A 26,607-nucleotide genomic window follows, 5' to 3' on the forward strand; every position below is an offset into this window, starting at 1 on the left:
AATAAGTGGAATCAAATATTTCATCAAAAGAGTACTATAAACATTCAAGTGCAATTAAGAGATGAAACCTTATGACTGATTACCAGCCCCAGAAGACTCTATTTTACTTCTTTTTGTTTAAATCTGAGAAAGAGGTCACTGCTGTCACTCTCCCTCTGCATTTTCATGTTATGCCCTAGCATCCTCTCACAGCCAGTATTGCTATGGTTAAGGAAAAAAGGTGTGTCTCACAGGTAGAAAAGAGATTTCTAATAGTCCCAAGCAACCCAGATGTCTTTCAGTGAGTGAATGGATAAACTATTACACATCCACACCATGGAATGCTACTCAGCAATAAAAAGGAATAGTTACTAAACAACTTGGATGACCCTTGGGGGAAATTAAGCTAAGGGAATGAAGCCAGTATCAGAAGGATACATATTATATCACATTTATATAACATCCATGAAACAACATATAATTATAATAGTGAGGGACAGATTAGTGGTTGCCAGGGTTTAGGGGCTGGGAGCAAACTCTAAAAAAATCCTATAGAGGGGTAGCATGAGGGAACCTTGTAGTGATAGAACAGCTGTATAATTTGAGTGTGGTGGCAGTTACATAAATCTACACACGTGATAAAACTGCATAGAGCTACTAAATACACACAGTAACACACACAAAAAAACTTCATAAATGGGTCAAATGTATTTTGAGTTGTTACCCTTCCCTCTTCCTTGAAAAAGACAAATCCTTTACCTGTGTTGCAGTTTGACAGGCCTTCTTTCGTTAGATCAATCACAGAATCAAGTTTCTTCTTCTCTTTAGCCTGAAAAGTTGTTAAAAAAGATTTTGCTTCAACAGAAAATGTTTTTTAAATATAAAACACATATCATTTAAAATTACCATTTAGAAGCTAGAGATTGAACATTCTATAAGTCTTACAGCTTAATTTAACTCTACTATGAAAGAGAAGCTCGTGAAATACTATATGGTTTCAGTGAATATAACTAAGCAGAGTCTAAATGAGTTAATTTGGTAATAAATATGGTTGTGAAATATGTTTATCATTAGCTGTTTGCTTTTAATGTTTAAGCTGGACTGGAACCTGGTCACACTAACTAGGAGACATTAATTTCTCAGAGAATGAATCTCCCAAAGAATGAATGACAAAGATGAGTCATCCAACATGTAGCAACACTAAAGTTCCTAGAACTAACATATTCAAATAAACAATATTCAGAGACAATATTTAGTACCTACCATAGCTTCAGTTTCAGCATCAGGTGAATTGTTAGAATTTCCTGATGTAATTTTTCCAGTATCTGAAAGAAAATTATTAAAATATGAGCATTTGACAAGTTTATTAACTATTAAATATTTATGGACTTTATAATATGTGAATGCTGAAACAATAATAATGGGGATGCTAATTAACCATTATATAATCATAAAAAATGTAACTCAATCGACTTTACTTATTCCAAAGACCAATGAACCAGTCTAAAAAAAGCAAACTCTAACCTTGGTTCAAAAGATTTTTTCATTCTGCAACTTTACAGCTATATTAGTAACTCTTTTTTGAGTAGCTATCTGTAAACTACTATAGCATTTGAGGAAATAACTTGGAAATTTACACATTTTTTATTCATAGTATCTTTAGACTAGACCACCTGAGATGGCTGAGGAGGATTCTTCACAGAACCAGTAAAAGCCTGAGATAAATGCTTAATATCCCTTAACTATTTGATTTACAATGTTAACAGCCCAAATCATGGTGGCAATTAAGTAGCTATATAAGTGCAGACAAAGCTTTCTGAAATTAAGATGCAAATTAAACTCTCTAATATATAGTAAAAATGAAAAGGAAATGGGGAATTTTGAAGGAGAAATTATGAGCCAAAAAAGATAGCTATTTTAAGGGAAAGGAAATTTATTGGAAATCTAAGGTTAAAGATTTTTACATTAAGTGTAATGAGAAACTCTAAAGAGTAACAGAAGTATTATTTAATAAGTTTAAAAAAATCAAAGATACTAAAGATTAGCCAAACTAGTAGACTATAACTCGATAAAACAAAAGACAAACAAAAAATAAACCATCACTATCAGCAACAAGACCAGAGTAAACAAGTACAAATAACGGATATGAAAGGTAAGTAATTTTATAATTTACAAAGCCATTAAACACAGTAAAGAAACAAAAGGCCATAAATTGATAAACACAAGGTTAATAAGAAACCTCAATTTTATTAAGCAATCACTGATTTATTCAGGTAATATTAATCACAGATATAAACATTTTTGAAAGTAGAATTAAAACTTTTATTTTATTAAAAGATAATATTCAATTCTCTATTTTAAACAAATACTGATTTGAGGCTTTCTGATTTGATAGGTCATATTTTAAGATACCTGTTGGATCTGATGTAATTGAAGTTGTCAAATTAGGACTTTCCACAGAAATCAACATGATATCATCATTACTGAAATAAATAAATAAAATAAACGTGATTATGCTGAGACGTGCAATCAATGGTTTTAATTCTTCTAATTTAACATTTCATAACTGATATGTTTTAATCTAACAATGGGGAGGATGTGGAATGAAAATGATAAAACCAAGTACCCAAGAAACCCTGTGTATAGTCAATTATTTATATGACCGAAAGTTCATGATATACAATAAACATAGACCCTTAACACTTATTAGAGGGCTTCCCTGGTGGCACAGTGGTTAAGAATCCACCTGCCAATGCAGGGGACACAGGTTCGAGCCCTGGTCTGGGAAGATTCCACATGCCATGGAGCAACTAAGCCCATGTGCCACAACTACTGAAGCCTGTGCACCTAGAGCCCGTGCTCCACAACAAGAGAAGCTACTGCAATGAGAAGCCCGTGCACTGCAACGAAGAGTAGCCCCCACTCGCCACAACTAGAGAAAGCCCGCGCACAGCAACAAAAGACCCAATGCAGCCAAAAATAAATAAATTTTTAAAAACTTAATAGAAATCCATTTACAATAAATCCAAATGTATGAACTATAAGTATTCAACATATATAAATGTACAAAATATACAAAAGCCACTCTAGCACATATACTTGCCTTCTTGAAAATGAAACAATGTATAAAAGAAACTGATTAAAACTTTGTTACTGATATAGAACTATAAAAAATAAAGATATTAAAAAATTAATTCTGCCACTACTCTACATTATATCACTATAGTAGCAATATTTACTATGCATTTACTAAACTGAGGCAATGATGATAAATGATGCTGATTATGGTTACAGAATATTCTGAGTCATGAGACTGTCTTTTGCTCCCATTTGACCCCGACTCCACTTTTTTGAATGTGACATTTAAAATCAGAATTTTTGTTAAGAAAACCTTGACACAAATTTCAGTAAGCCCATTTAATTAGCTGCATGAATTTTCTATACACAGGGTTGTACCATTTTCTTATAGATGTTTTTAATTTTTAGTCTTTGTATTTTGTCTGTGATCCATTTCAAGTTATTTTTGTGTATGGTGTAAGAGTTGAGGTTCACTTTTCCCCTCTGGTTATTCCAGCAACAGCTGTTGAAACAACTCTCTCTTCCCCATTAAATTACCTTGGCATCTTTGCTGAAAACCAATGGACTCTATATATACTCTCTAATTTGTCCATTGATTTATATTTCTATCCTTATGCCAACACCATTCTCTTAATTACTATAGCTTTATAGTAAGTCTTGAACTCAGGTAGTGTATGTCTTCCAACGTTGTTCTCGTATAACACTGTTTTCACCTTCTAGGTCTTTTGCATTTCATACAAGTTTATGATCAGTTTGTTACTTTCTACAGAAAAGGATGCCATGATTTTGTTTAAGGGTGCATTAAATATACAAAACAATTTGGGTGAAGTGACATTAACAATGAATTTTCTGATTTGTAAACATGGCATATCTCACCATATATTTATATTTCCATTAAGTTTTCACAGCAATATTTTGTACTTTTAAAAATTATTAAATAACTGGGTTTTTTTTTTTTTACAGCAGCTTTAGGTTTACAGCAAAATTGACTACAGTGTTTTACCATATACCCCCTATCCCTCCCACACACAACCTCCCACAAAATCCTTTACCAGTGGGTACTGTTGTTACAACTGATGAAACTACGTTAACAACATCATTACCCCCAAAGTTCATAGTTTACAGTAACATTCACTCTTAGTGTTAGGACATTCTGTGGATTCTGACAAATATATAATGACATGTGTCCACCATTACAGTATAATGTAAGAGAGTTTCACTGCCCTAAACATCCCCAGTGCTCTGCCTATTCATCCCTCCCCACCAACCTCTGGCAACATTTGATCTTTTTACTATTTCCACAGTTTTGCCTTTTCTAGAATGTCATATAGTTGAAATCATACAGTATACAGCCTTCTCAGATTGGCTTCTTTCCCTTAATAATATGCATTTAAGTTTCCTCCATGTCTTTTCATAGCTTGATAGCTCATTTCTTTTTTTAGCACTAAACAGTATTCCATTGCCTGAATGTACTGGGTTGGCCAAAACGTTTCTTCGTTTTTTTCCATAAGATGGATCTAGTAGTGCTTAGTTGTCTTTAACTTCATTCAAAACAATTTTGTTAGATTGTATTGTGTCAGCTGCCATACCAGCATGCAAGACTAATAGCTGTATTTATTTTGTTGCTTAACTACAACTATAAGCAATTCTTTTCATTACACTATAGTCAAAATCTCTTATCAATCTCAAAATTCTTCATTTAATATTGCTATATTTCTAATGTTTTTAATATCTTTATTTGCTGCTACAGTATATCAAATATAATGTTATTAAGGAGTCTAAGACATTAAACAGAAAGACTTTAAAAATCAGAGTGAAATTTTGGCAATCTCATTGGAATTTTGGGCTGAGGAGGTAAAGGTAAAGGTTTAGAAGCCAACAAGGCGGAGAGGCCCTGGTGAACACTCCAAGCTTTCAGCTGGAATCCATTAAGGGCTACATCTTAAAAGCCAGAGTAAAGTAGATATAGAAGGAGACTTACCAAAACAAAAACAGGCCTGAATTTATACCATTACCTGAGCAGATTAGGTGACCAGGCCCTACTCTACCTGCCAGAGAACAGAATAAATCTCGTCTACAGAAAGATATTATTCAGAGCCTCACCAATTCTTCAGAAACTATCAAGCACACTAACAGAATCAAATGACTAGAAACAGAGAAAAACAATAAAAACATATGTACAGATGATTGAGGTACTGGAGTTATAAAACAAGGACATTAAAAAAAACTATGATGAATAGTTTTAAGAATACTGAGGAAAGATGGAGAAAATAGTCAAAACCAGATGGAACATTCATCAGAAAAGCATAATCTATGAAAAAGAAGACTACACTGAAATTAAGAAGAGTCAATACATATAAAGGCACTATTATGAAAGTGGAAAGACTTGGAATGGGAAAAGATACTTGTCAATATATCTGATAAAAAAACTTAAGACAGGCAACTCAAAAGAAAAACATGCAAAAGTCTTAGAGAAACTTTATGAAAGAAGATATCCAAATGACTAACAAATATAAAAAAGTGCTTAATTTCATTATTAGAAGGAAACAAATTAAAACGAATATAGGCATACCTCAGAGATATTGTGGGTTTGATTCCAAACCACAACAATATTAAGCAAATATCTCAATAAAATGAATCACTTGAATTTGATTTCCCAGTGCATACAAAAGTTATGTTTACTATACTATACTGTGCTGTATACTACAGTCTATTAAGTGTGCAATAGCATTGTCTAAAAAAAAAAATACATACCTTAATTTTAAAATATTTCATTGCTAAAAAATGCTAACCATCATCTGAGCCTTCAGTAAGTTGTAATCTTTTTGTTGATGGATGGTCTTGTGTTGATGCTGATGGCTGCTGACTGATCAGGGTGGTGGTTGCTGACGGCTGGGGTGGCTCTGGCAATTTCTTAGAATAAGACAATGAAATTTGCTGCATGAAATAACTCATCCTTTCACAAGTGCTTGGTTTTCTGCAGCATGCAATGCTGTTTGATAGCATTTTACCCACAGTAAAACTTCTTTCAAAGTTTGAGTCAATCTTCTTAAACCCAACCACTGCTTTATCAACTAAGTTTATGTAATGTTCTAAATCCTCTGTTGTCACTTCAACAGTCTTCACAGGATCTTCATCAAGAATAGATTCCATCTGAAGAAACCACTTTCTTTGCTCATCCGTTAAAGTTTATCATGAGATTACAGCAATTCAGTCACCTTCAGGCTCCACTTCTAGTTCTAGTTCTCTTGCTATTTCTACCACATCTGCAGTTACTTCCTCCACTGAAGTCTTGAACCTCTCAAAGTCATCCATGAAGGTTAGAGTAAACCTCTTCCACACTTCTGTTAATCTTTTGACCTCTTGCTATGAATCATGAATGTTCTTAATATATCTAGAATGGTGAATCCTTTCCAGAAGGTTTTCAAATTACTTTGCTCAGATCCATTGAAGGAATCACTATCTATGGCAGCAACAGCTTTACAAAGTACTTAAAATAATAAGCTTGAAAGTTGAAATTACTCGACCCATGGGCTACAGAAAGGATGTTGTGTTAGCAGGCATGAAAACAACAATAATCTCATTGTATATCTCCATCAGAGCTCTTGGGTGGCCAGGTGCATTGTCAATGAGCAGTAAATTTTTTTAAAATAAATTTATTTATTTTTGGCTGCACTGGGTCTTTGTTGCTGGGCATGGGCTTTCTCTAGTTGTGGTGAGCGGGGGCTACTCTTCATCGTGGCGTGTGGTCTTCTCATTTCGGTGGCGTCTTCTGTTGCGGAGCTCAGGCTCTGGGCTCTAGGCATGCGGGTTTTAGTAGTTGTGGGACATGAGCTTAGTTGCTCCGTGGCATGTGGGATCTTCCCAGACCAGGGATTGAACCCGTGTCCCCTGCACTGGCAGGCAGATTCTTAACCACTGCGCCACCAGGGAAGTCCCCTTTGAGCAGTAAATTTTGAGACTAATCTTTTTTCTGAGCAGTAGGTCTCAAACATTCAGTTGAGTAAAATATTCAGTAATTCAAGCCTGGATGTGCTGTCAGCCAGGCATTGTTGTTCTACTTATATAGCACAGGCAAAGCAGATTTAGCATAATTCTTAAGGGCCCTAAGATTTTTGGAATGGTAAATGAGTACTGGCTTCAACCTAAAAGTCACCAGCTGCACTAGCCCTCAAAAAGAGAGTCAGCCTGTTCTTTGAAGTTTGAAGCCAGGCATTGACTTCTATGCAGCTATGAAAGTCCTAGATGGTATCTTCTTGCTATGTAAGGTTGTTTCTTCTACACTGAAAATCTTGTTTAATGTAACCACTTTCATTAATTATCTTTGGTAGATCTTCTGAATAGCCTGCTGCAGCTTCTACATCAGCATTTGCTGTGTTACATTGCACTTTTATGTTATGGAGATGGCTTCTTACCTTAAACTTCATGAACCAACCTCTGCAAACTTTTTTTTTCTGCAGCTTCCTCCTCATCACTCTAAGCCTTCACAGAATTGAAGAGTTTGAGCCTTGCTCTGGACTAAGCTTTGGCTTAAGGGAATGCTGTGGCTGGTTTGACCTTAAACTCTCTCTATATCAATAATAAGGCTATTTCACTTTCTTATCATTCACGTGTTCTGGAGTAGCACTTTTAATTTCCTTCAAGAACTTTTCCTTTGCATTCACAACTTGGCTAACTATTTGGCGCAACAGGCCTAGCTTTTGGCTTATCTCAGCTTTCAACATGCCCTCCTCACTAAGCTTAATTTCTAGCTTTTGACTTGAAGTGAGAGACATGTAGGTCTTCTTTCACTTAAACATTTAGAGACCATTGTAAGGTTATTAACTGGCCTAATTTCAATACTGTTATGTCTCAGGGAGTAGGGAGGCCTGAGGAAAGGGAGACAGATGAGGTCAGTGGAGCAGTCAGAATGCACACATTTATTAAGTTGCTGTCTTATATGGGTGTGGTTTGTGGCAACCCCAAAAAAGTACAATAGTGACATCAAAGATCACTGATCACAGATCACCATGACAAATCATAATGGAAAAGTTTGAAATATTGTGAGGAAAAAAAAATATTGTGAGAATTGCCAAACTGTGACACAAAGTGAGCAAATGCTATTGGAAAAATGGTGCCAACAGAATTGACGCAGGGTTGCCATAAACCTTCAATTTGTAAAAAACCACAATATCTGTGAAGCAAAATAAAGCAAAGCACAAAGAAACAAGGCATGCCTGTATGTTATGGTATAAACATGCCAGTGTGGCTAAAGTGAAAAAGGCAGATAATACCAAGTGTTGGCAAGGATATAGAATAACGAAAACCTCATATACTCTCATTGGGAGTGTAAGTTGATACAACTTCTTTGGTAAAGTATTTAGTAGTATCTATTAAACCTGAAAATACACATACCCTATGACCTACCAATTCCACTTCCAGTCAAAAGTCCAACAGAAATTTATCTATGTACATTCACCAACAAACATGCAAAGGAATGTTCATAGCAGCACTAATCATAATTTCCCCAATCTTCAAATAAATCAGATGTCCATCAACAGTTGTGAATGGAATAAGTTGTGGTATATTCATATGATGGACATTATATAGCAATGAGAATGATCAAATTATTGTTACTAAGTAACAGCATGCATGAATCTCTCAACACATAAAGTTGGGCAAAAGAGGCAAGACACCAAAGAGTTCATTGAGTATGATTCCATTTATATAAAGGTGAAAAGTAAACAAAAACAACTTGTGGTGTTAGAGGTTAGGATTATGTTTACTGAAGTCAGTGTGGTAGGGGTGGGACTTGTGACTGGCATGAGGCAGAACAGATGCCATTGGTGTTGTTTTTGATCTGGGTGATAATTACAAAATGTGTTTACTTTGTCAAAATTCACCAAACTATACATTTACTGTTTGTGCAGTTTTCAGTAGGTATTATAGGTCAATTAACTTTATTTTAAAAATTATTTGTCTATGTATGTATGTAAAGCTAATGCTTATCCTGAGAAATTCATTTATACATCTACACACTAAAGATTGGAATTCCATGAGCATTTAATGATACATAACTTTCATGAAACTGTTCCACTGACTGCTTCCAATGATGGCTCTTTTTTTAATGAACCATATCTGGGAGGAAAACTGAACACACTGATGATTTTCGTGGTCTTCTAGATGCATCTATTCTTCTACTTGTATTCTACCTTGGAGAAAAGCTTCTGTGTCTAAAATCAGTAATTAAAATTCTCCAGGTAACATTATAATGTAGTACATAGTTCAATACATGGGATCTGGAGACAAAACTGTCTAGGTCTAAATCCTGGCTCTGCCATTTACTAGCTCAGTGTTTGGGGGGCATGAAACTTGGTTTCCTGATCTGTTAAAGAGGGATATGTCATAAACGTAAGATTAAATAAGTGTTAATAATGAGTAGGAAGGAGCACATGAAAAACAGTAGAAAATTTCTTATAATACTGTGGCTGGTAACTACTTTTTTCTCCTTTGTATCTCTGTAAACATTTCTTCACATGAAATTCAATGCAAGACTTATTTTTCAGACAATATTAATGTTTCATTCTATCAACACTGGTGAAGTGGTCTGTTCTTGGGTGCCTTAGACCTTGATGCTTACTTTTCCTCTTTGGAAAAGATTGCATATGAAAGCATTTTCTTTCTATTTAAGCAAGTTCCTTCTTCATCAAATATGTGTTCTGGTCCACAGGCCTTCTCTTCTATGAGCTTCTTCAGCTCAGCTGTTACTGCCTTTCCCATTTTCTTCACAGTCTAAAAACAAAATGCTTAAACTTCTAAATCGAACCATGACTATAGACACAGAAAGTTAGTAGTGGCACTAATTCCTTCAACACTTGGGGTATCAGAAGAAACAATTATAAAGCCTCCTGGCTTTCTCTAGAGTTATAATAATGGAGAGAAAATGGATCCAATGAAAAGAGGAGAGTGGAAAATTTAAAAAGCTGAAACTAAGAACTAAATACATGAGTTTAACAGCTACTTGGATACAGCTAAAGAGAGAATAAACTAGAAAATTGTAGAAAATATCCAGACAAAAGCATGGAGAACAAAATAGATGGAGTGTACACAGAAGAGAATAATTGGAATACCAGAAGGGGAGAAGAGATAGAATAGTGCAGAATATCTAAAAAGATAATAGCCAAGAATTTTCCAAAGATAATGAAAGACATGAAGTCACAGATTCAAGAAAAACTATGAGCCCCAATTAGGATAAATTAATCCCCCCCACCACCAGCATCATAGAATATACTGATGAAAACCAAAAATATATAGACTATCTTGAAAGCAGCTAGACAAATAGACACCATCCTCAAAGAAGGAACAAGAAGATGGATATCTAACTTTTCCACAGAAATTATAAAAGCCAGAAAACAATGTAATGACATCTTGAAAGTGCTAAAAATAACTGCCAACCTATAATTCAATACTTATGTTGAAATATCCTTTAAAAATAAAGACAAAATGAAGTTATTTCCAGACAAATAAGAACAAAGTTTATCCTGCGCAGAATTTTAAAAATAAATAATAAATGGAATTCTTCAGGCAGATGAAAAATTATCCCAGATGGAAATACAGAAAGAAATAAAGAGCAACAGAAAGGGTAAATACACTTGACCCTTGCACAATGAAGGCATTAGAAAATCCAAGTGTAACTTTTGACTCACCCCAAAACTAGTAATAGCCTACTGTTGACCAGAAGGCTTACTGGTAATATAAATAGTTGATTAACACATACTTTGTATGTTATATATATTATATACTGTGTTCTTACAATAAAGGTAGAAAAAAATATTAAGAAAATCATAAGGAAAATACAGTTACAGTAGTGTCCTCTATTTATTGATACTGTAAGTTTATGTTGTCTGTTTACAAGATGAATCATCAGTACCTACATCAATATTGTCCTAATGATACAAATACCATAGATGTTATATGTATTACAAACATTAGACATCAAAAATGAAAAGAAAATGTGAAAAAGAAATTATTTGTTTATAGGTACTATATTTATTGAAAAAAATCCATGTATACAAGTAGACTCGAGTAGTTCAAAACCTTGTTGTTCAAGAGTCAACTGTATTTGGGCAACTCTAAATGAATGACTGTACAAAGTAATGATATTGACTGCTAGGTCAAAGGATATTCAGATCTTCAATATTTCTAGATAATGCCAAATTTTTTCTAAAGTACTATACCAATTTACTCACCCAACAAAATATTAAAACCAATTCCCTTTATTTCAAAACCTCACCAATACCTGGTATTGTCAGATTTTAAAATGTTTTACTTTTCCTTACCTGATATGAAATGGTATCTCATTGTGGTTTTAATTTGCATTTCCCTGATTACTAGTGAAGATGAGCACCTTTTCATATGTTTATTGGCCATTTGGAATTCCTCTTTTGTGAAGTAGATGTACAAGTCTTTTGCCCATTTTTCTTTTGCATTATTTGGCTTTTACTCATTGATTTGTTGAAGCTCTTTATATATATTCTAGGTACTAGTCCTCTATAGGTTATATGTGCTGCAAGTATCTTCTCCCACTCGATGGCCTGTCTTCTCACTATATAGTGCCTTTTGAGAAAAGAAGTTTCTAATTTTAATGTGGTAAAATTGATCATTTTTTTTCTTTTATGGCAAGGGTATTTGTGTCTGAAGATATCTTTCCTTATCCGAAGTTCATGAAGACATTTTATGTTACCTTCTAAAAGCTTCAAAATTTTCCTTTAGATATTTAGTTCCTTAATTCACTTGAGACTGATGTACAGGGATTGGACTCAGGGATCCAATTTCTTTTATATTCCTCACAATATGAATAGCAATATGAATTTACTAAAGTCAATCATTTCCCAAATGATCTGCCATACAATCTCCAACACAAATCACATATACATATAGGTATAGGTTTCTGGATTCTCTGTTACACAGCTCTATTGTCTAGCACTTGCCAATATCACATTATCCTAATTACTGCAGTTTCATAATGTCCTGACATCTGATGGCAAATTCCTTCCATTCTGTTTCTCTACTTAAAGGGTATTTTGGCCTCTTAACCCATTGCATTTATGTATACATTTTCGAATGAAATCAGCTTGTCAAGTTCCATAAAATTACACACTGGGAAACTGACTGAAACTGTCCTCTATAAATTAATTTGAACAAAAGTAAAAACATTTTTAATACTGTATTGTCCAAACCATAAACATAGTATGTTTCTCCAATGAATTCTTCTTCAATATCTCTAAGTTTTATAATTTTCTTCAGAGTTATTACATGCCTCGTTAATTATATTTCTAGGTACTTGATACATTTAATACTATTATATGTTTAAAATTTTTTCATTTCCTAATTTTTTATATCTTATAGGAATACAATTGATTTCTTATATGTTTGAGTTTAGCAATCTTGCTAAACTCTTATTAATCCTAATAATTTATCTGTAAATTCCTTTGGATTTCCTACATATATACCCCCAATCATCTAGGAATAGTAATATTTATTGTTTCTTCTTTTGAATCTTTTATATTTTTCTTTTGTTTTTCTGCATTTTTGCATTAGCTAAGATATCCAGTATAACCTTAAAGTGGTAACAGCAGGCATCCTTCTATTTTTATCTCAAAGGGAATATTTCCAATATTTCACTATCAGATTTGTTTTAGGGTTTTTATACTCTTTATCAAATTAAGGAAGGTACCTCCTATCCCAAGTTTGCCAAGAATTTCTTTTTAATCATAAACATGTATTTTATAAAATCCTACATCTATTTTGAGCTGATGATGACTCTTCTCCTGGCACATTATGTAAGTTGACTTGCTATTGTTAAACCAATGTTGCAGCATTCCTGGAACAAACTCAACTTTATAATTATAGACTGTTGAATTTGGTTTACTAGTTTCTGTTTAGGATATCTGCATCTATTTTGTGGGTAAAAGTAAACTGTAATTTCCATTTCTGTAAAATTTTTAAATGGATTTTATTATCAAAGTATTAGAGTTATACCAAATTTTAGCATCTAGTCTCATAAAATGAAGAATATTCCCTCTTTTTTATTCTTTGGGATAGTTTAAAACTGGTATTGTTTCTTTCTTAAATGTTTTATAAAATTCACCACTGAACCTACTCATCAGGGTCAAGTTACACAACTGTTACACCTATTCTCACACTCACCATGGGCTGACAGTGCTGCCTGAAACAGTTTCATAAATTGCACATTCTTCCTTCATTATAGAGCACGAGGTGAATTGTTCATATCATGGGTATAAGCCACTGATAAAGTTAACATATTAGTCTATAAAATGTTACTTTAATGGCGTCTTCACTTTTTCACTTCCATCAACAGCATTTTTCTTTTTTGTCACTTTATGAGTTTCAGCACAGGCATCAATAAGTGGTAACAGCAAACACTCACTGAAATGTGACTCTTTCCTTTGTCAACTAAATAAATGCCTTCTTCACAGCAGCTTCCTGGCTCAAAACTAAAATGCTGGCCTCAATATCATGGAATATTAGGGTTTCTTCTGAAGAGCCAGAACTGCATGTGAATTCCCAAATACCAAGAATCTCCTGTAAATGGTGTAGATCTGTAATGCTTCTCTTTCGTTTTATAGCATCCTTGAGTATGCATAGTTATTTGGGGAAAAGAGTGGTGTCCTTCAAACAATGGCCATCATTTAATTCACTTATTTTTGGTTATAAATTTTCCTCTTTTTAAAAGCTGATGTATAATTTAACATATAAAAGCAAAACCATAGGACATTTTAAGGAGTGAAATGTTAAGAATAAATAAATAATATTATAAAGCTCCAAAACTGTTGAGAATCACCAGTCAAGAGAATTCATTAAAATGTCCCCATCCCCCTATCCTTGAACATCAATTCCAGGCCAGGATCACCAATCAAGCGTCTTTGTTAAACTAAACTACTTCTTCCCTATCAGCCCCAAACCTTCTATTAGACTAGACTGGAGATTAGGTGTCTCAGCTGCTTTGTGATCAATCAGACAAATAAGTTAACCTATTCACTATAGTTTGAAGTTATCATGATACTACTTTCAACATGCAGGGAACTAATTTTAGACACTTTTCTCCTAATCTTACTCCTCTGTGTAATTCTTTAAAACCACGGTTTCATAGGGCCTTGATTCTTCCATGTGTAGAAGTGGAAACTACTGGAGTGATCCAGTTGATCACTCCAGTTGCCATACCAAAGATGGAAAGCATCACAATGAAAAACCTGATCACCTAACCAATTCAAAATTTTATTTAGTACAGTTAAAACAACAATAAAAGCTTCTGAGAACCAATTTCTTCATAATGGACAAAAATAGCATTCATATAAATATGACGCTTTAAGCTATTTTATGCTTAATTGAGTATATGTGTTTACAAACATATTTAGATAAGTAAGTTTATGCATTTTTATAGAAATGCCTACCTTTCAGAAACAGCCTCATTATGTTCCCGTGACAAATTAATCTTTTCACTTGCTTTTTCTGAAGGGTTAGAAGGTTCAGAGTTCACAGAAGTTTTTCTTTCCTGTGGACTATTAACTGACTCTGGATTCTTATCCAAATTCATAGTCTCTGAATTTGCAACCTGTTAGTTGGGTAAGGAAAAAGCAGTTGAGGGGAGGGTTACCAATTGTGCTCTTCCAACAAAATTGATGATAGGTTAAAATTCCACTTGGAAAGTGTTCTCAAAATATTCTTGCATACACACGGTAAAACATATATTAAATTATATGTATATCAGTGGCTGATGACCATGATTGCAGTTACTCTGCCAAAATGAATTTTAAAAAATACTTCAAAAGAAATAAAAATAATGACAGCACAAATCAACTTCCTAGCTTGAACGGTAAGAAGGAGAAACAAATACCTAAGTACTTAGACAACATTTTATTCCTATTATACTAAATTTTAGGAATAAACATTAGACTTCAACAAGGAAACTTTTACTTTTGTTATACTTCTAGTAAGAGTGAAGACCAGAAATAAATCAATTTTCCAACTTGCTCTTCTAGTTGATGAATTTTGGATAGGCTAAGAATTTCCCAAATCAAATCCTGGTTCCTTTTTGCTAAATAGTTTCTCCTTCAATTTATCTCTTCTCTCTCACATTTTACTGTAAGAAGCAAGAAACCAAGCCAAGCCTTCAACACTTTGGTCAAAAATCTCATCAGCCTAATAAACATGCAAGTTTATCACTTACAAATTCTGCTTTCCATATCACTGTAGGTCACATTTCAGCTAAGCTTCCTGCTACTATGTAACAAGAACCCCATCCCCTCCCCAATTTCCAATAACATGTTCCTCTTTTGAGTCCTCACCAACAGTGCTTTTAAATATCCGTATTTCTACCAACAGTTTATGAAGATTTAGGTATTCTCTTAGACTATACAGGGTTTCTCTACGATGTTCCTCATTTCCTCCTGAGCCCTCACTTGCAGACTTTATCATCTATATTTCTATAATACTAAGAGTCTGTTCAAGGCAATCCAGGCTTTTGAAAAATCATGCTCCTTAATATTCTTCCAGCCTCTACCATTCCAAATCCACTTCCACATTTTTAGGTATCTGTTACAACAGCATGCCATACTTCCTGTTACCACATTCTATATTAGTTTCCTGAGGCTGCGATAACAAATTACCACAAACTGGGTGGTTTAAAACAACAGAAATTTATTCCGTCACACTTCTGAAGGCCAGAAGTTTGAAATCAGTTTCATTAAGATCAAGTTGTTAGCAGGGCTGCATACCTTCTGGAGGCTTCAGGGGAAAAATCTGTTTCCTTTTTTCCAGCTTCTAGAAGCTGCCAGCATTCCTTGGCTTGTAGCCCTTGCCTCCATCTTCAGTGCAATCATCCAACCTCTGCTTTCATTGTCCCATTTCCATCTTGTCTTTAACCTTCTTGACTCCTTTTTATAAGGACCCTTGTGATTATATATTGAGCCCACCAGGATAATCTTCCCATCTATAAGCTTCTTTTAGCACATTAAGTAACATACTCACAGGTTCCGGGGATTAGGTCGTGGACATCTTTTGGGGGCCATGATTCACCACTATCAACCATCTTGACACAATTAGCACAGAAGCGACATTTATAGAATATTATACCCAATATTCTTTTCAAGTGTACATGAAACATTCACCAAGGGAAAGCATATCTTGGGCTATAAAATAAGTGTCAATAACTCTCAATGTTGCAATTTTACACAGTATGTTCTCTGACCAAAATGAAATTAGATATCAATAAAAATAAGATACCTAGAAATGTGTGGAAATTAAACATATCCTTCTAAATAACCCATGAGTCAAAGAACAATACCATAAGGGAAACTGGAAATTATTTTGAACTGATGGAAAACAAAAATACAATATAATACAGATTATATTATACTCTCTACACTGAGAAGTACATAATATAAGCATTAAGAAGATGCTTAGAAGGTGCGTAGAAAGAGCAGTGCTTAGAAGAAATTTATAGCTTTAAATGTTTTCTAGTAGAAAAGGTTAAAAATTAATGCTTTGTCTCTTAAGAAGCTGGAAAAAGAACAAATTATATCCAAAGTAAGACTGATCAAGAAAAAAAGAAAACATAGATTATACTAGTATCAGAAACAAAATAGAGTATATCACTACAGATCTACAAAGGTTAAAAGGACAAGGGAATTTTATCAATAACTTTATGCCAACAAAATCATCAACTTAGATAAAATGGACAAATTCCTTGCTAAGATAACTTACAAAACTGATACACAAAATGAAATAGGAAAATCTGAATTGCTTTATACCTATAAAAGAATTATATTTTCAGGAAAAAGTCTTCCTACAAAGAAAGGTCCTTGCCCAGATAGTTTTCAGAGGTGGATTCTATCAAACATTTAAGGAAGTAATAAAAATCCTACACAAACTTTCAGAAAACAGGGAAGGAAATGCTTCCCAATTGATTTATTGAGGCTAGCACAAATATGATACTAAAGGAAATAAAGACACAAGAAAACATTCAGTGAATGTATACTTATGATTATTTCAAATTTTATATAAAAAATATAAACAGATACTAAACTCTACTTAATGATACCCATGCTGAAATATTTTGGAGGTGTACACTGCAAAGTGTATTTTGATACAAAATACGTTAGTACTTATGAATGTACCAAATATAAAGATGGCTTAGGGGATGAGTAGACTGGCAGATACATGACAAAAATAAATATATTAAAATAGTAAAGGTAGAAGTTAGACGTTGATTATACAAGCGTTCACTGTAAAATTCAGCTTTTCTATGTTTGAAATTTTTCATCATGATAAAATGGTGGGGAGGGAGGCAGTACAGGCAATCACAAATCACCTCGCTACTCACTTTATGAAATAAATACAGGTGGCATTTACTTTTGGCTATCTGAGGGTATCTTCTCCAGAGATAGAGTGAGAGGAACATTCTAAGTATAAATTTATTGTCTTTTAAACCTATGTCTTTGTTGGAAGTATATTCTGCTCTTACAATCCAACTACTTATAATGTGGGGCAAGTAAGTTATTAAAACTCTATACGTTTTTACCAACCTTACAAGCTGTATTGCTGGATACCACGTTTGGTTCCACACAATTCCTTTGAGATAACATTACTGTTTTAACACGTCTTTCAAGTTTTGTTACTTTTGTCTAGAAGAGAAAAACAAATAAGTACAAAACCAGAGTACCAAATAATGTATCATATAGAGATGGAGAGAAAACTATTTGCCAGTGTAATTTTGTGAGACTTAGGCATCCACCAAATGAGAAATTCTTATGTAAGCCAAACATTTAAATCAGGTTTGATCTAGTATAAGATGTTCAAGAATAGAAGATTAAAAAAATCAAACTTCTAATTGGTTCACAATAAAATTAATGTTGGTAGAAACACCAATTAGCAAGTAACCCTAGAAGAGTAAAACAAAACAAAAAACCTAAAGAAAGTTTGAAACAGGTTATACAAGCTCTAATATAGAATATATTTTGAACTGACACAGAATGGCTGATAGTTCTACAAGTATTTCTCAAGGGCCAATACAGCTGAGATATAATAACTTATATTATCAATGGTATAGCACATCAGGGTTGCAGCCAGGGATCAGATTTGGGTCCACCTTTACTGTTTTCCTTTCCTAACATGTAAAATATCATTAAATTCTACTTTTTAAAAGGACTCAAATGAAATAAATGAAATTAGAAACTTACAAAGAGTTCATCAGCTATTGCTTCATGTTTACTCCTGCACTGTGTCTTCCCAATGCGTTCAGTCAATTCTTTCAGTTTGTTATCAAACGGTTTGTAATTTATACTACAGATCTCCTGTCGAATCAAATGTCTGACCTAGAATTTTAAAAAACCAAAACACTCCACGTTTCAAATTTAAAAGCAATTTTATTTTCTACTTCTTAAAAACAGCTTTGCTCTTTTCTGGATTTACTGTAACTAATAAAAGGTACTTTATTTATATATTTATATTACTATGTCAATAAGGTTTATAAAAGTTAAATAGCAAATTCAGCAGAACACATCTAATATTTAAATATATGGGTAAGTTAGAAATTAAATTTATTCTCCTAGTGCTAATTTTAGTTTCCTACAGTTTTGGTTGAATTCCATAACACAAATTAAAAGAATAGTAAAAGTCTATATATATCCCATTTATACTTTTTAATGACCGTAGCTGAAACCTAGTATTCTATAAAAAGGGACTCCACTTATCTGAAAACCAGAGCCCAGTGAAAATGGCTGGTTGATCTGTAGTAGACAGAAAGGAAATTATGAAAATTTGAGCCTTGACCCCACCATTAACAAGGTATATGACCTTCGGGAAGTCACAACATCTCTGAGCTTCATTTGCCTGGTCCACAAATGGGTAGATGTCATACAATGTTGAACAAGTGATGCTCATAGGATTTTCATAAGAACATAAAAAGATAATATGCATAAGAGCTCCATAAAATGGAAAACATTGAATTGAAATGAAAGAAAGAAATATGCAAGATAATCTCCTTTAGTTTTTTTTTTTGCAGGGGGAGGGGATGACTTATCGTTAAAATTGAAAAAAGCAATTATGTGACTAATGCTATCTGGCATAATGCATGCTATTCTATCAGATTATAGTAGTTAGCACATGAAACATTAATGAATTTCATTATCTGGCTAGCTTTCAGAAAATAGGTTGGCCTATTTTCAGGTAGCATAATTAATCTCAATGCCTACTGATATGAATGGCTCTGCTGAGCCATACATTCAGAAATATCCACTGCAGGTGTTTGCTCAATATACATGCCCCTTTTAGCAACTTTCACAACAGAGTAGGTAGTCTCTCTTAATAACAAAATCTGTCATGATATATTTAAGGTATTTATTAGTAATATTTATATCTTCCCATAATATCTTTCTTGGTGCTCAAAACTGAAACACATAGTTTCTATGTTAAACTTTTTTTTTTTTTCAGACTGTCACAGAAAGCATTTATTACCACAGAGGAAATTAGGAGATGTCTGAGCCCACGCAAGGCAGCCTGGGCAGTGCGTGTGATCGGGCTGAGGGAACAGCAGGTGGGGACCCCATCGATCGTGGTTGGGCAGTATCCGACCAGCAGGTTTGCTCGGCCCAGGAGACTCCAGCTGGGCTTGTTTTTGTGGAGCTGGGGGAGGTGAGCCTTGACAAGCAGGCTTTCTCCCGGACAAAACAAAGAACAGCCAGAACCAAGGCAACAGCTGCACAGACACCACCTTAAAATGGAAGTCAAATTAGGCCCATTACATCAGGAACTGCGTTTCACCCTGATCATAAAACAAGGGGGAGAAGGGAGCACTGGCCTCTACTAGATAGCCTGTCTTTGAGATAAGATGCTGTTAAACGTTAAACACTGGCAGAGCCTTTCCCCTTGCTAACACAGGCAGCATACAATTTTCAAGCCAGCTTTAAAAGCCATTGTTATCTTTGCTATTATTTGGATTTTGAACAAAATTGATGGAGTAGCAGCCAGTAGAGGAATCCGGTTTGATCTGGAAATTCTCTGTGGAGAGTCCAAAAGGCCAAAGAACCAAGTTCCCAAGATCTTTTAGTTTACCTAACATATCTTCCTTTAGTCTTTCATTACGTTCCTCAATTTGCTTAGGTAACCTCATACAAGCTTCTCTTGATGTACTGACAGATCTTTTTCTAGTATGGATTTATAGTCTTCCAGGGCTTCATCCAGCTTGTCAAGTCTTCTCATACAACTCTGCTCTCCTCAATATTGCCCTGACATAGCTGGGGTTTAACTGAGTTGCTTTGCTGCAGTCACTGATGGCCATCTCTTTCTTGTCCTGTTTCATCCTTGCAGCAGCTCTATTTGAAAGCAGAATGGACCTGTCTTTCTGGAAGGAGGATGGACACATCTGAAGGGCTCAACTGTAAGTACTTTCAGCTTCTATATAATCTCCTTTCTTAAACTGCTCATTTCCCTCCTCCTTTAGTCTAGAGCTCTCTTCTCTCCTTCTCTTTTTCTCTTCATCTGGCATGTTTTTTTCCAGTTCCATTAGGTATTCTTCATCTAGTTCAGAGGAATTCGCATCACGATCAGGTTTGTTCTCAACCTTGTCCACTCCTGGCTTCTCCTTCTCAAATGAGGCACTTGCATCATGAAAGCACTCCTCTTCTCCTTGGTCCTCCTGGGGATGGGCCTCAACATCACTGAGCAGCTTGCTCTGGGAATGGTGATCTTTGGCATTAGACACTGGAGGGTCAACACACTATGCTTCATGAAGCTCTGTTACTTTCAAACCATTGAACACATCCTCTGGAACCCTACAGACTTCTCCCCCATGCTGAATCAGTGAGGGAGGTGAAACTGAAACTAGCGTCACAGCTCCTCTCATCCTCACCTTCTTCGCCCTATGTTAAACTCTTTTATACTGATGTCACCTAGATGATTAGTCATATTCAGTCATTTTATTTGATTATTCCCAAGGTTTTTCCTTTTCATTCCCAATTGTTCTTGATCTTCAACATTATCATCTACTCGATTTCTTCTGTAATTCTTCATTAACATTTCTTCAGTGGTTTCTCAACATTATTAGACATGATTGTCATTTGTACTCTCACAACTTTTAAATATCTGATTAATAACTGCTCAAAACGTATGTATTATGTAAATAAGTGCTCAGAAAATCATACTATTTTACTGACAGCCATTACCCGTCCCCATATGTGGTTTTTATGGATTATTGCATGCTTGCCAGTTCACTGGCTGAGGTCAATACGTGAAGTTCATACCCTGATGAATCTTGGAATACATATTTAACTGTTTTGAATATGGAAATACCGTTTTGCTAAGAAGCAAAAGCCATACAGTGTTCGTCAAACTTCCCTGGTAAGGAAGAATCATATGGAATACTTGTTAAATTCACAAATTCCTAGGACCTACCCTGATTCACCAAACAATTTCCTGAAAAGAGGCCTGGCACCACTAATGATTCTTATCAGGTAAGTCTGAGAAAAGAGAAGCTTAAAACAGTTAGTAGTGAGCTGAAGACACCACAATTTAAACAAGTACTCCTGGTGATTCAGATGGAGGCAGACTCTTAAAACTTGGTTACTTTGGACTAACTGCCCACTAAGGCATGAGTCCTCTAGTGTAGAGTACACATTTGTTCTCATTTAGTGGTTATGTTCTTCATACAAAAGGAAGACACAATAACCTCCACCAGGGCTTCCCTGGTGGCGCAGTGGTTGAGAGTTCGCCTGCCGATGCAGGGGACACGGGTTCGTGCTCTGGTCTGGGAAGATCCCACATGCCGTGGAGCGGCTGGGCCCGTGAGCCATGGCTGCTGAGCCTGCGCATCCGGAGCCTGTGCTCCACAACGGGAGAGGCCACAACAGTGAGAGGCCCGCGTACCGCAAAAATAAATAAATAAATAAAATAACCTCCACCAAATACCTCATAAATATCTTCTGCAGATGGTAATGTGTCAAAAATTATGGAATCAGATAAAGTCCTAGCTACAATTTGCAGATGGTAGGCAAAGTGGCCTAAAGATTGGAGAAAAACTGGAAATTATGTGTATGTGTGTGTGTATATATATATAGGTATGCCTATATATATATCTCCCCTATCTGCCTCAACTTTCTGCAATGGTGGGTAGGGTGAACAACTTGGACTTCAGAAGAAAAACCCCTCTACTTCAGTTTTTTAATTGGAATCAACCAGGCCAAGATCCTTCTGAAACGTCAAAAGGTAAGAGTCAACTGCTCTGGGACTCTCTCAGTAGAGAAGAACAATGTCGGAATGGGAGGCCCTATTCCACTGGGATTCAAACAAGAAAAAGAAACAAGATGTGGTTTAGAGAGTTAATGTTCAGACAGGAATTAAAATATCAAGTGAGGGAGAGGTAGTTACTGAGAGACAGATAAAAGATAGGAATTAGCTAAAACCCACACTGTCACCTGACAATGTTAAGAAGCTTCTGGTGGTAGTGGTGAGGGAGGATAACAAATAAACTGCATTCCTTAAACCTCACTGGGAAGGACCATATTCTGTGTCAACTTGGACCAAGTATTTTGTGAGGTAGATAATAGTAGTGAATGAAAACCCTGATTTTTCTGTGCCAGTGAAATTAAAATGTTCAAAGATTAAATTTTGTATTTATATGTCCATATCAGAACTTATTTCTGAATTCAGCTACTAATCACTGGGAGTAACACAGCTGCAATCCCCAACCTCTTAAGCTAGATCCATGCTTAACATAATTCCGCTACCCCATCCCTGCAAACAATATTTACATATTTTTTATTAATGTCTCCTTTGGTCTTGCAGAAGAAAATAAGAGGTAGAAAGGGGAAGTACTGACTCACCTTTTAAGCTGATTCTGCATGAGTCTTTCAATGGTTTCCATTTATTATGTGACTATATGTTGATATAACATGTAACTATGTAATTGTAATGGCCTGTTTTAGAAACAGTGTTTTTGTTTCTGAAACAGCAGGATAGTTTGGATTGGGACATTTTTTGGTCCATTATAGCTGACGACAGACAATCAATCACATAATGACTTTTAGTTGTGGCATTTCAGTGGTAATAAAATAGCAAAACATGATCATCAAAACAAGTCCTGATACAGGACCTACTAAAATTGAAGCTCATTATACACTTCAACTCAGAGTTGATCAGACATTAATGGAAACTGTAGTACAATGATGAGATGAAATGGGGCAAAAAGAAAAGGACACTTAATGATGCTATAAAAGCAAAACATCAGATAATGCACCATATCTGTGTAAATTAGGGTAAGTAAACCTTTCCCTAATTTCTTGGAAATTAGGGCAAGTAAACCTGAATGTAGCAGGACTTTGTAATGAACTTCCGGGTTGCCTGGGTCTATGAAGTAGTGGTCAATTGTGATAATAAACAGCTATAGCTGCAGATCAAGAACCCCATGACCAGTACAAAAGAGACAGAATTGTTCACAAAGCTCAAGGTCATGTAGTGTCTGACTTGAATTTGAGCATAATATTGACTAAAAAGCCCATTCTCTTTCTACCACAGCACTCTACCTTCAAATGATTCTGTAGGTTACTCTGCATAGGATCATTTTGAAGGATCTAGAGATGTTTTGGTGATGTAAACAATTATTTTTCCCTAATACCTCCACCTGCTAATAATTCAGTTTTCATATACCTGCCCTGCATCATGAAAGTTATCTGTACTCATTGTTTAGATCAATTAACTTTTACCATTTTTTACTAATCAAAAGTAAAAGTTTCTGAAGCAAATATTTAAGCCCAATATTTTACCTGTTCCAGAAATGTTGTTTGCTTTCCCAGAGCTAGAGGAATATTTTCATTAATTTGCTCTGAAGTTTTCACACGCTTAACATTTTCTTTGTTTTCTGAAAACGTCCTCTTCTTTTGATTATGGCCTTGGGGAGACGGAAAGATGAGAGAGAAAAATATTCCTTCTAATGAAGGAAACAGGGGAATTCTCTAATTTAGGGACCCCTAAGCAAATTAAAAAACTAAAATGTGACCACAGCAGCATTTTTTAGAAAATGTAATTGTATAAAAAATTCTGACAAACTAATCCTTAAAAAAAAAGAATATCTTAGTCCTGGTCTCAGATATACTTTCCTTCCACCGTATTTAATACACATTTAATACTTATTTAATACTAACAAAAACAATAAATTACAGCATTTGATCTTCAGTTTACAGTTATTTACTTGCTGGTCTTACATTATTTTTAGAGTTACTTAGGCAGTCCTACATATTTTTAATAGGTGATCCTACTATTATTTTTAAGCAATTTAAAACTCACCTTGTTAAATGATCACTCTGTAGCATACACAACAAATACAACTTATCCTAGTAAATCAAGTTTTTCTTATATTTCATTAACCTACAAAAACACCCTTTTAATGAAATTTACTTATGCTATTTTAATAACTTTATAACCCTAGAACTTCATTGGTTAATTATTTGATGTGTTTCTCACTCTACACACAAACCTGTATGTATTCTTATTATCTATCCACTTACACTTGGCATGTGATATACAGGCCAATTCTATGGAAAGAAATGGGTTCAACTATTTAAAAAACCCACTCTCTCTTTCAACTAGCCTCCTTATTAATTTAATAAAACTTCAAAAAAAAAAAGAAAAGGTGTGGGCTTCCCTGGTGGCACAGTGGTTGAGAGTCCGCCTGCTGATGCAGGGGACACGGGTTCGTGCCCTGGTCCGGGAGGATCCCACATGCCGTGGAGCGGCTGGGCCCGTGAGCCATGGCCGCTGGGCCTGCGCATCCAGAGCCTGTGTTCCGCAACGGGAGAGGCCACAGCAGTGAGAGGCCCGATACCGCAAAAAAAAAAAAAAAAAAAAGAAAAGGTGTAAATGAAATAAACCAAGCAATTTCTATAAACCATCTTTTGATTTTGTTGTACTTTCAAAGGAAAGTGATTGATTCCTTCTTTGCCAGAATTTACTTCCCTTTGGACATAGAGGATACCATTCCCTCTCCCCACCAAGAATGGTTCAGAAATAAGATACTCTGAAATAATTATCATTTACTGTTTTCCTGTCTATGTGTACTCTACTGTTTGAGATTATGAAACTGCCCAAAGCAAAGTAACTATTTTAACTTCTCCAAGAGATACATAAGTATGCACTTACTGTTATTCCTATCAGTGTCAAATGAGGACAGCCACTTTGCATCTGTACTTTCACAACTTAAAATGCTGGAATGACAGGTTCTACAGGATTCTTCACTTTTCAAAATGTCAGCAGCACAGTTACTAGAAATGACTGAATTTACCAACTTAGGTATTTTATCAACAGGCACAAAAGGGATATCTGAATTTAAAATTAAAGTGTTATTTTGTCTTTTATCACGTAACTCAGAATTGGAGTTTGTTTCTAAATAGGAAACTACCTTGTCAATTCTCTTATCATCCAAGGTATTGGTTATTGTAGACTTTGACATCTGAACTACACCACTCAATACACTGGATGGACAGCAAATGGATTTCAGATTACAATCCTCTTCATGTTCAAAAACGGATCGTGTTACACTTGCCTGACATTCAAAATGGTTTTCAGAAGTGTTTCGTGAATCTTTTGCGTCTTGTTTAGTAAACAGTTTCCTGGGAGATTCTAGTGTTTTACTTGGCTTTTCATAAGGGTACACAACTTGTTCTTCAGTGTATTCTAATCTTGTTTTGGAATCAACAATTTCTAGTGGTTTTATTAAATTCTGAGAAAATACTTTACTTTTTGGTGCACATACTGAATTTTTTATAGAGTCCAAAGAGGAAGCATCATTTTCAGAATATCTACATTTGCTACTTATGACATCAGTACTTGAATTCTGATTACTACTTGACACGTTATTCCCAATTGCTGCTGTTTTTAGTGCTTCAACCTTCTTTGACTTATTCAGGATCTCTGCTTGCTTCCGGCAACTTGTAGGCATTGTTTTTCTCGCTTTTAAAATCTTCCGTTTACTTCTATCTGGACTTCCCATCTTTCATATCCTAGAATTTAAGATACCATATTTAAATGAATATCTCTAGCAGACAAAAGTTAACATTTACTTACAATATTAAAATAATGCTGAGACTAATCTTTCCAGATTTAGATAATTATTTTTATTGAAAAATATACCCATTTTCATCTGTCATTGATAATTTTAATTTTGTTCTATAACTCTATATAAAGTCAGAATTTATATTGTCAGTAGGCCTCTATTTGAAACTAAGTCTGATAATTTATCTGGCCACTTTTTGTTATATCGCCTCACTACTATAACCATTAAGTTCTGATTTAAATAATCCAAGTAGGCCATACTTTAGATAATCTAAAGATTAAGTTGAATTTCTTCATAAAAACAAAAAACAATGTTTTGTGTGGAATGTTCCATTTTCTACATACCGTGGCACCTTTCTAAAGCTTTCCTAATGTTCAAATTTCCAAATTAATGGTACTGCACGAGTAATTCTCAACAATCATCAGTATGAAATGAGCACTAAAATACAC

The 26,607-nt window shown here is 34.8% G+C and overlaps 1 protein-coding gene, 1 long non-coding RNA gene and 1 pseudogene across 4 annotated transcripts in view; 1 reads left to right on the forward strand and 2 right to left on the reverse strand.

The window, feature by feature from the left end:
* Nucleotides 1–19,649, forward strand: part of LOC309817382 — a 39,904-nt gene extending 20,255 nt beyond the window's left edge. The window contains exon 3 of the long non-coding RNA XR_014296126.1: nt 19,549–19,649. This is a non-coding gene — a long non-coding RNA (uncharacterized lncRNA). The remainder of the gene's footprint in view (nt 1–19,548) is intronic.
* ATF7IP2 (activating transcription factor 7 interacting protein 2) overlaps nt 1–26,607 on the reverse strand; it is a 55,434-nt gene that overhangs the window by 17,297 nt on the left and 11,530 nt on the right. Inside the window, exons 2-9 of one of the 2 annotated variants that reach the window (XM_082645647.1) lie at nt 25,246–26,105; nt 23,874–23,998; nt 18,297–18,431; nt 17,643–17,741; nt 14,511–14,671; nt 2,392–2,462; nt 1,243–1,304; nt 739–808 (exon numbers count right to left, since the gene is read on the reverse strand). In XM_082645647.1, coding sequence (XP_082501773.1) covers nt 739–808; nt 1,243–1,304; nt 2,392–2,462; nt 14,511–14,671; nt 17,643–17,741; nt 18,297–18,431; nt 23,874–23,998; nt 25,246–26,095 — 1,573 coding nt within the window. In that variant the 5' untranslated portion in view covers nt 26,096–26,105. Of the gene's footprint in view, nt 1–738; nt 809–1,238; nt 1,305–2,391; nt 2,463–14,510; nt 14,672–17,642; nt 17,742–18,296; nt 18,432–23,873; nt 23,999–25,245; nt 26,106–26,607 lie in introns of both variants that reach the window. The other variant, XM_082645648.1, reaches the window with a different exon arrangement.
* LOC309817450 (tetratricopeptide repeat protein 1-like) lies at nt 19,779–21,275 on the reverse strand (annotated as a pseudogene). Its single transcript has 2 exons — nt 21,270–21,275; nt 19,779–20,833 (listed from the first exon to the last, which is right to left on the reverse strand). The product of its transcript is annotated as a tetratricopeptide repeat protein 1-like (transcript).

This window comes from Mesoplodon mirus, assembly GCF_964341445.2.
Source record: "Mesoplodon mirus genome assembly, chromosome: 15".
Classification (NCBI taxonomy): domain Eukaryota; kingdom Metazoa; phylum Chordata; class Mammalia; order Artiodactyla; family Ziphiidae; genus Mesoplodon; species Mesoplodon mirus.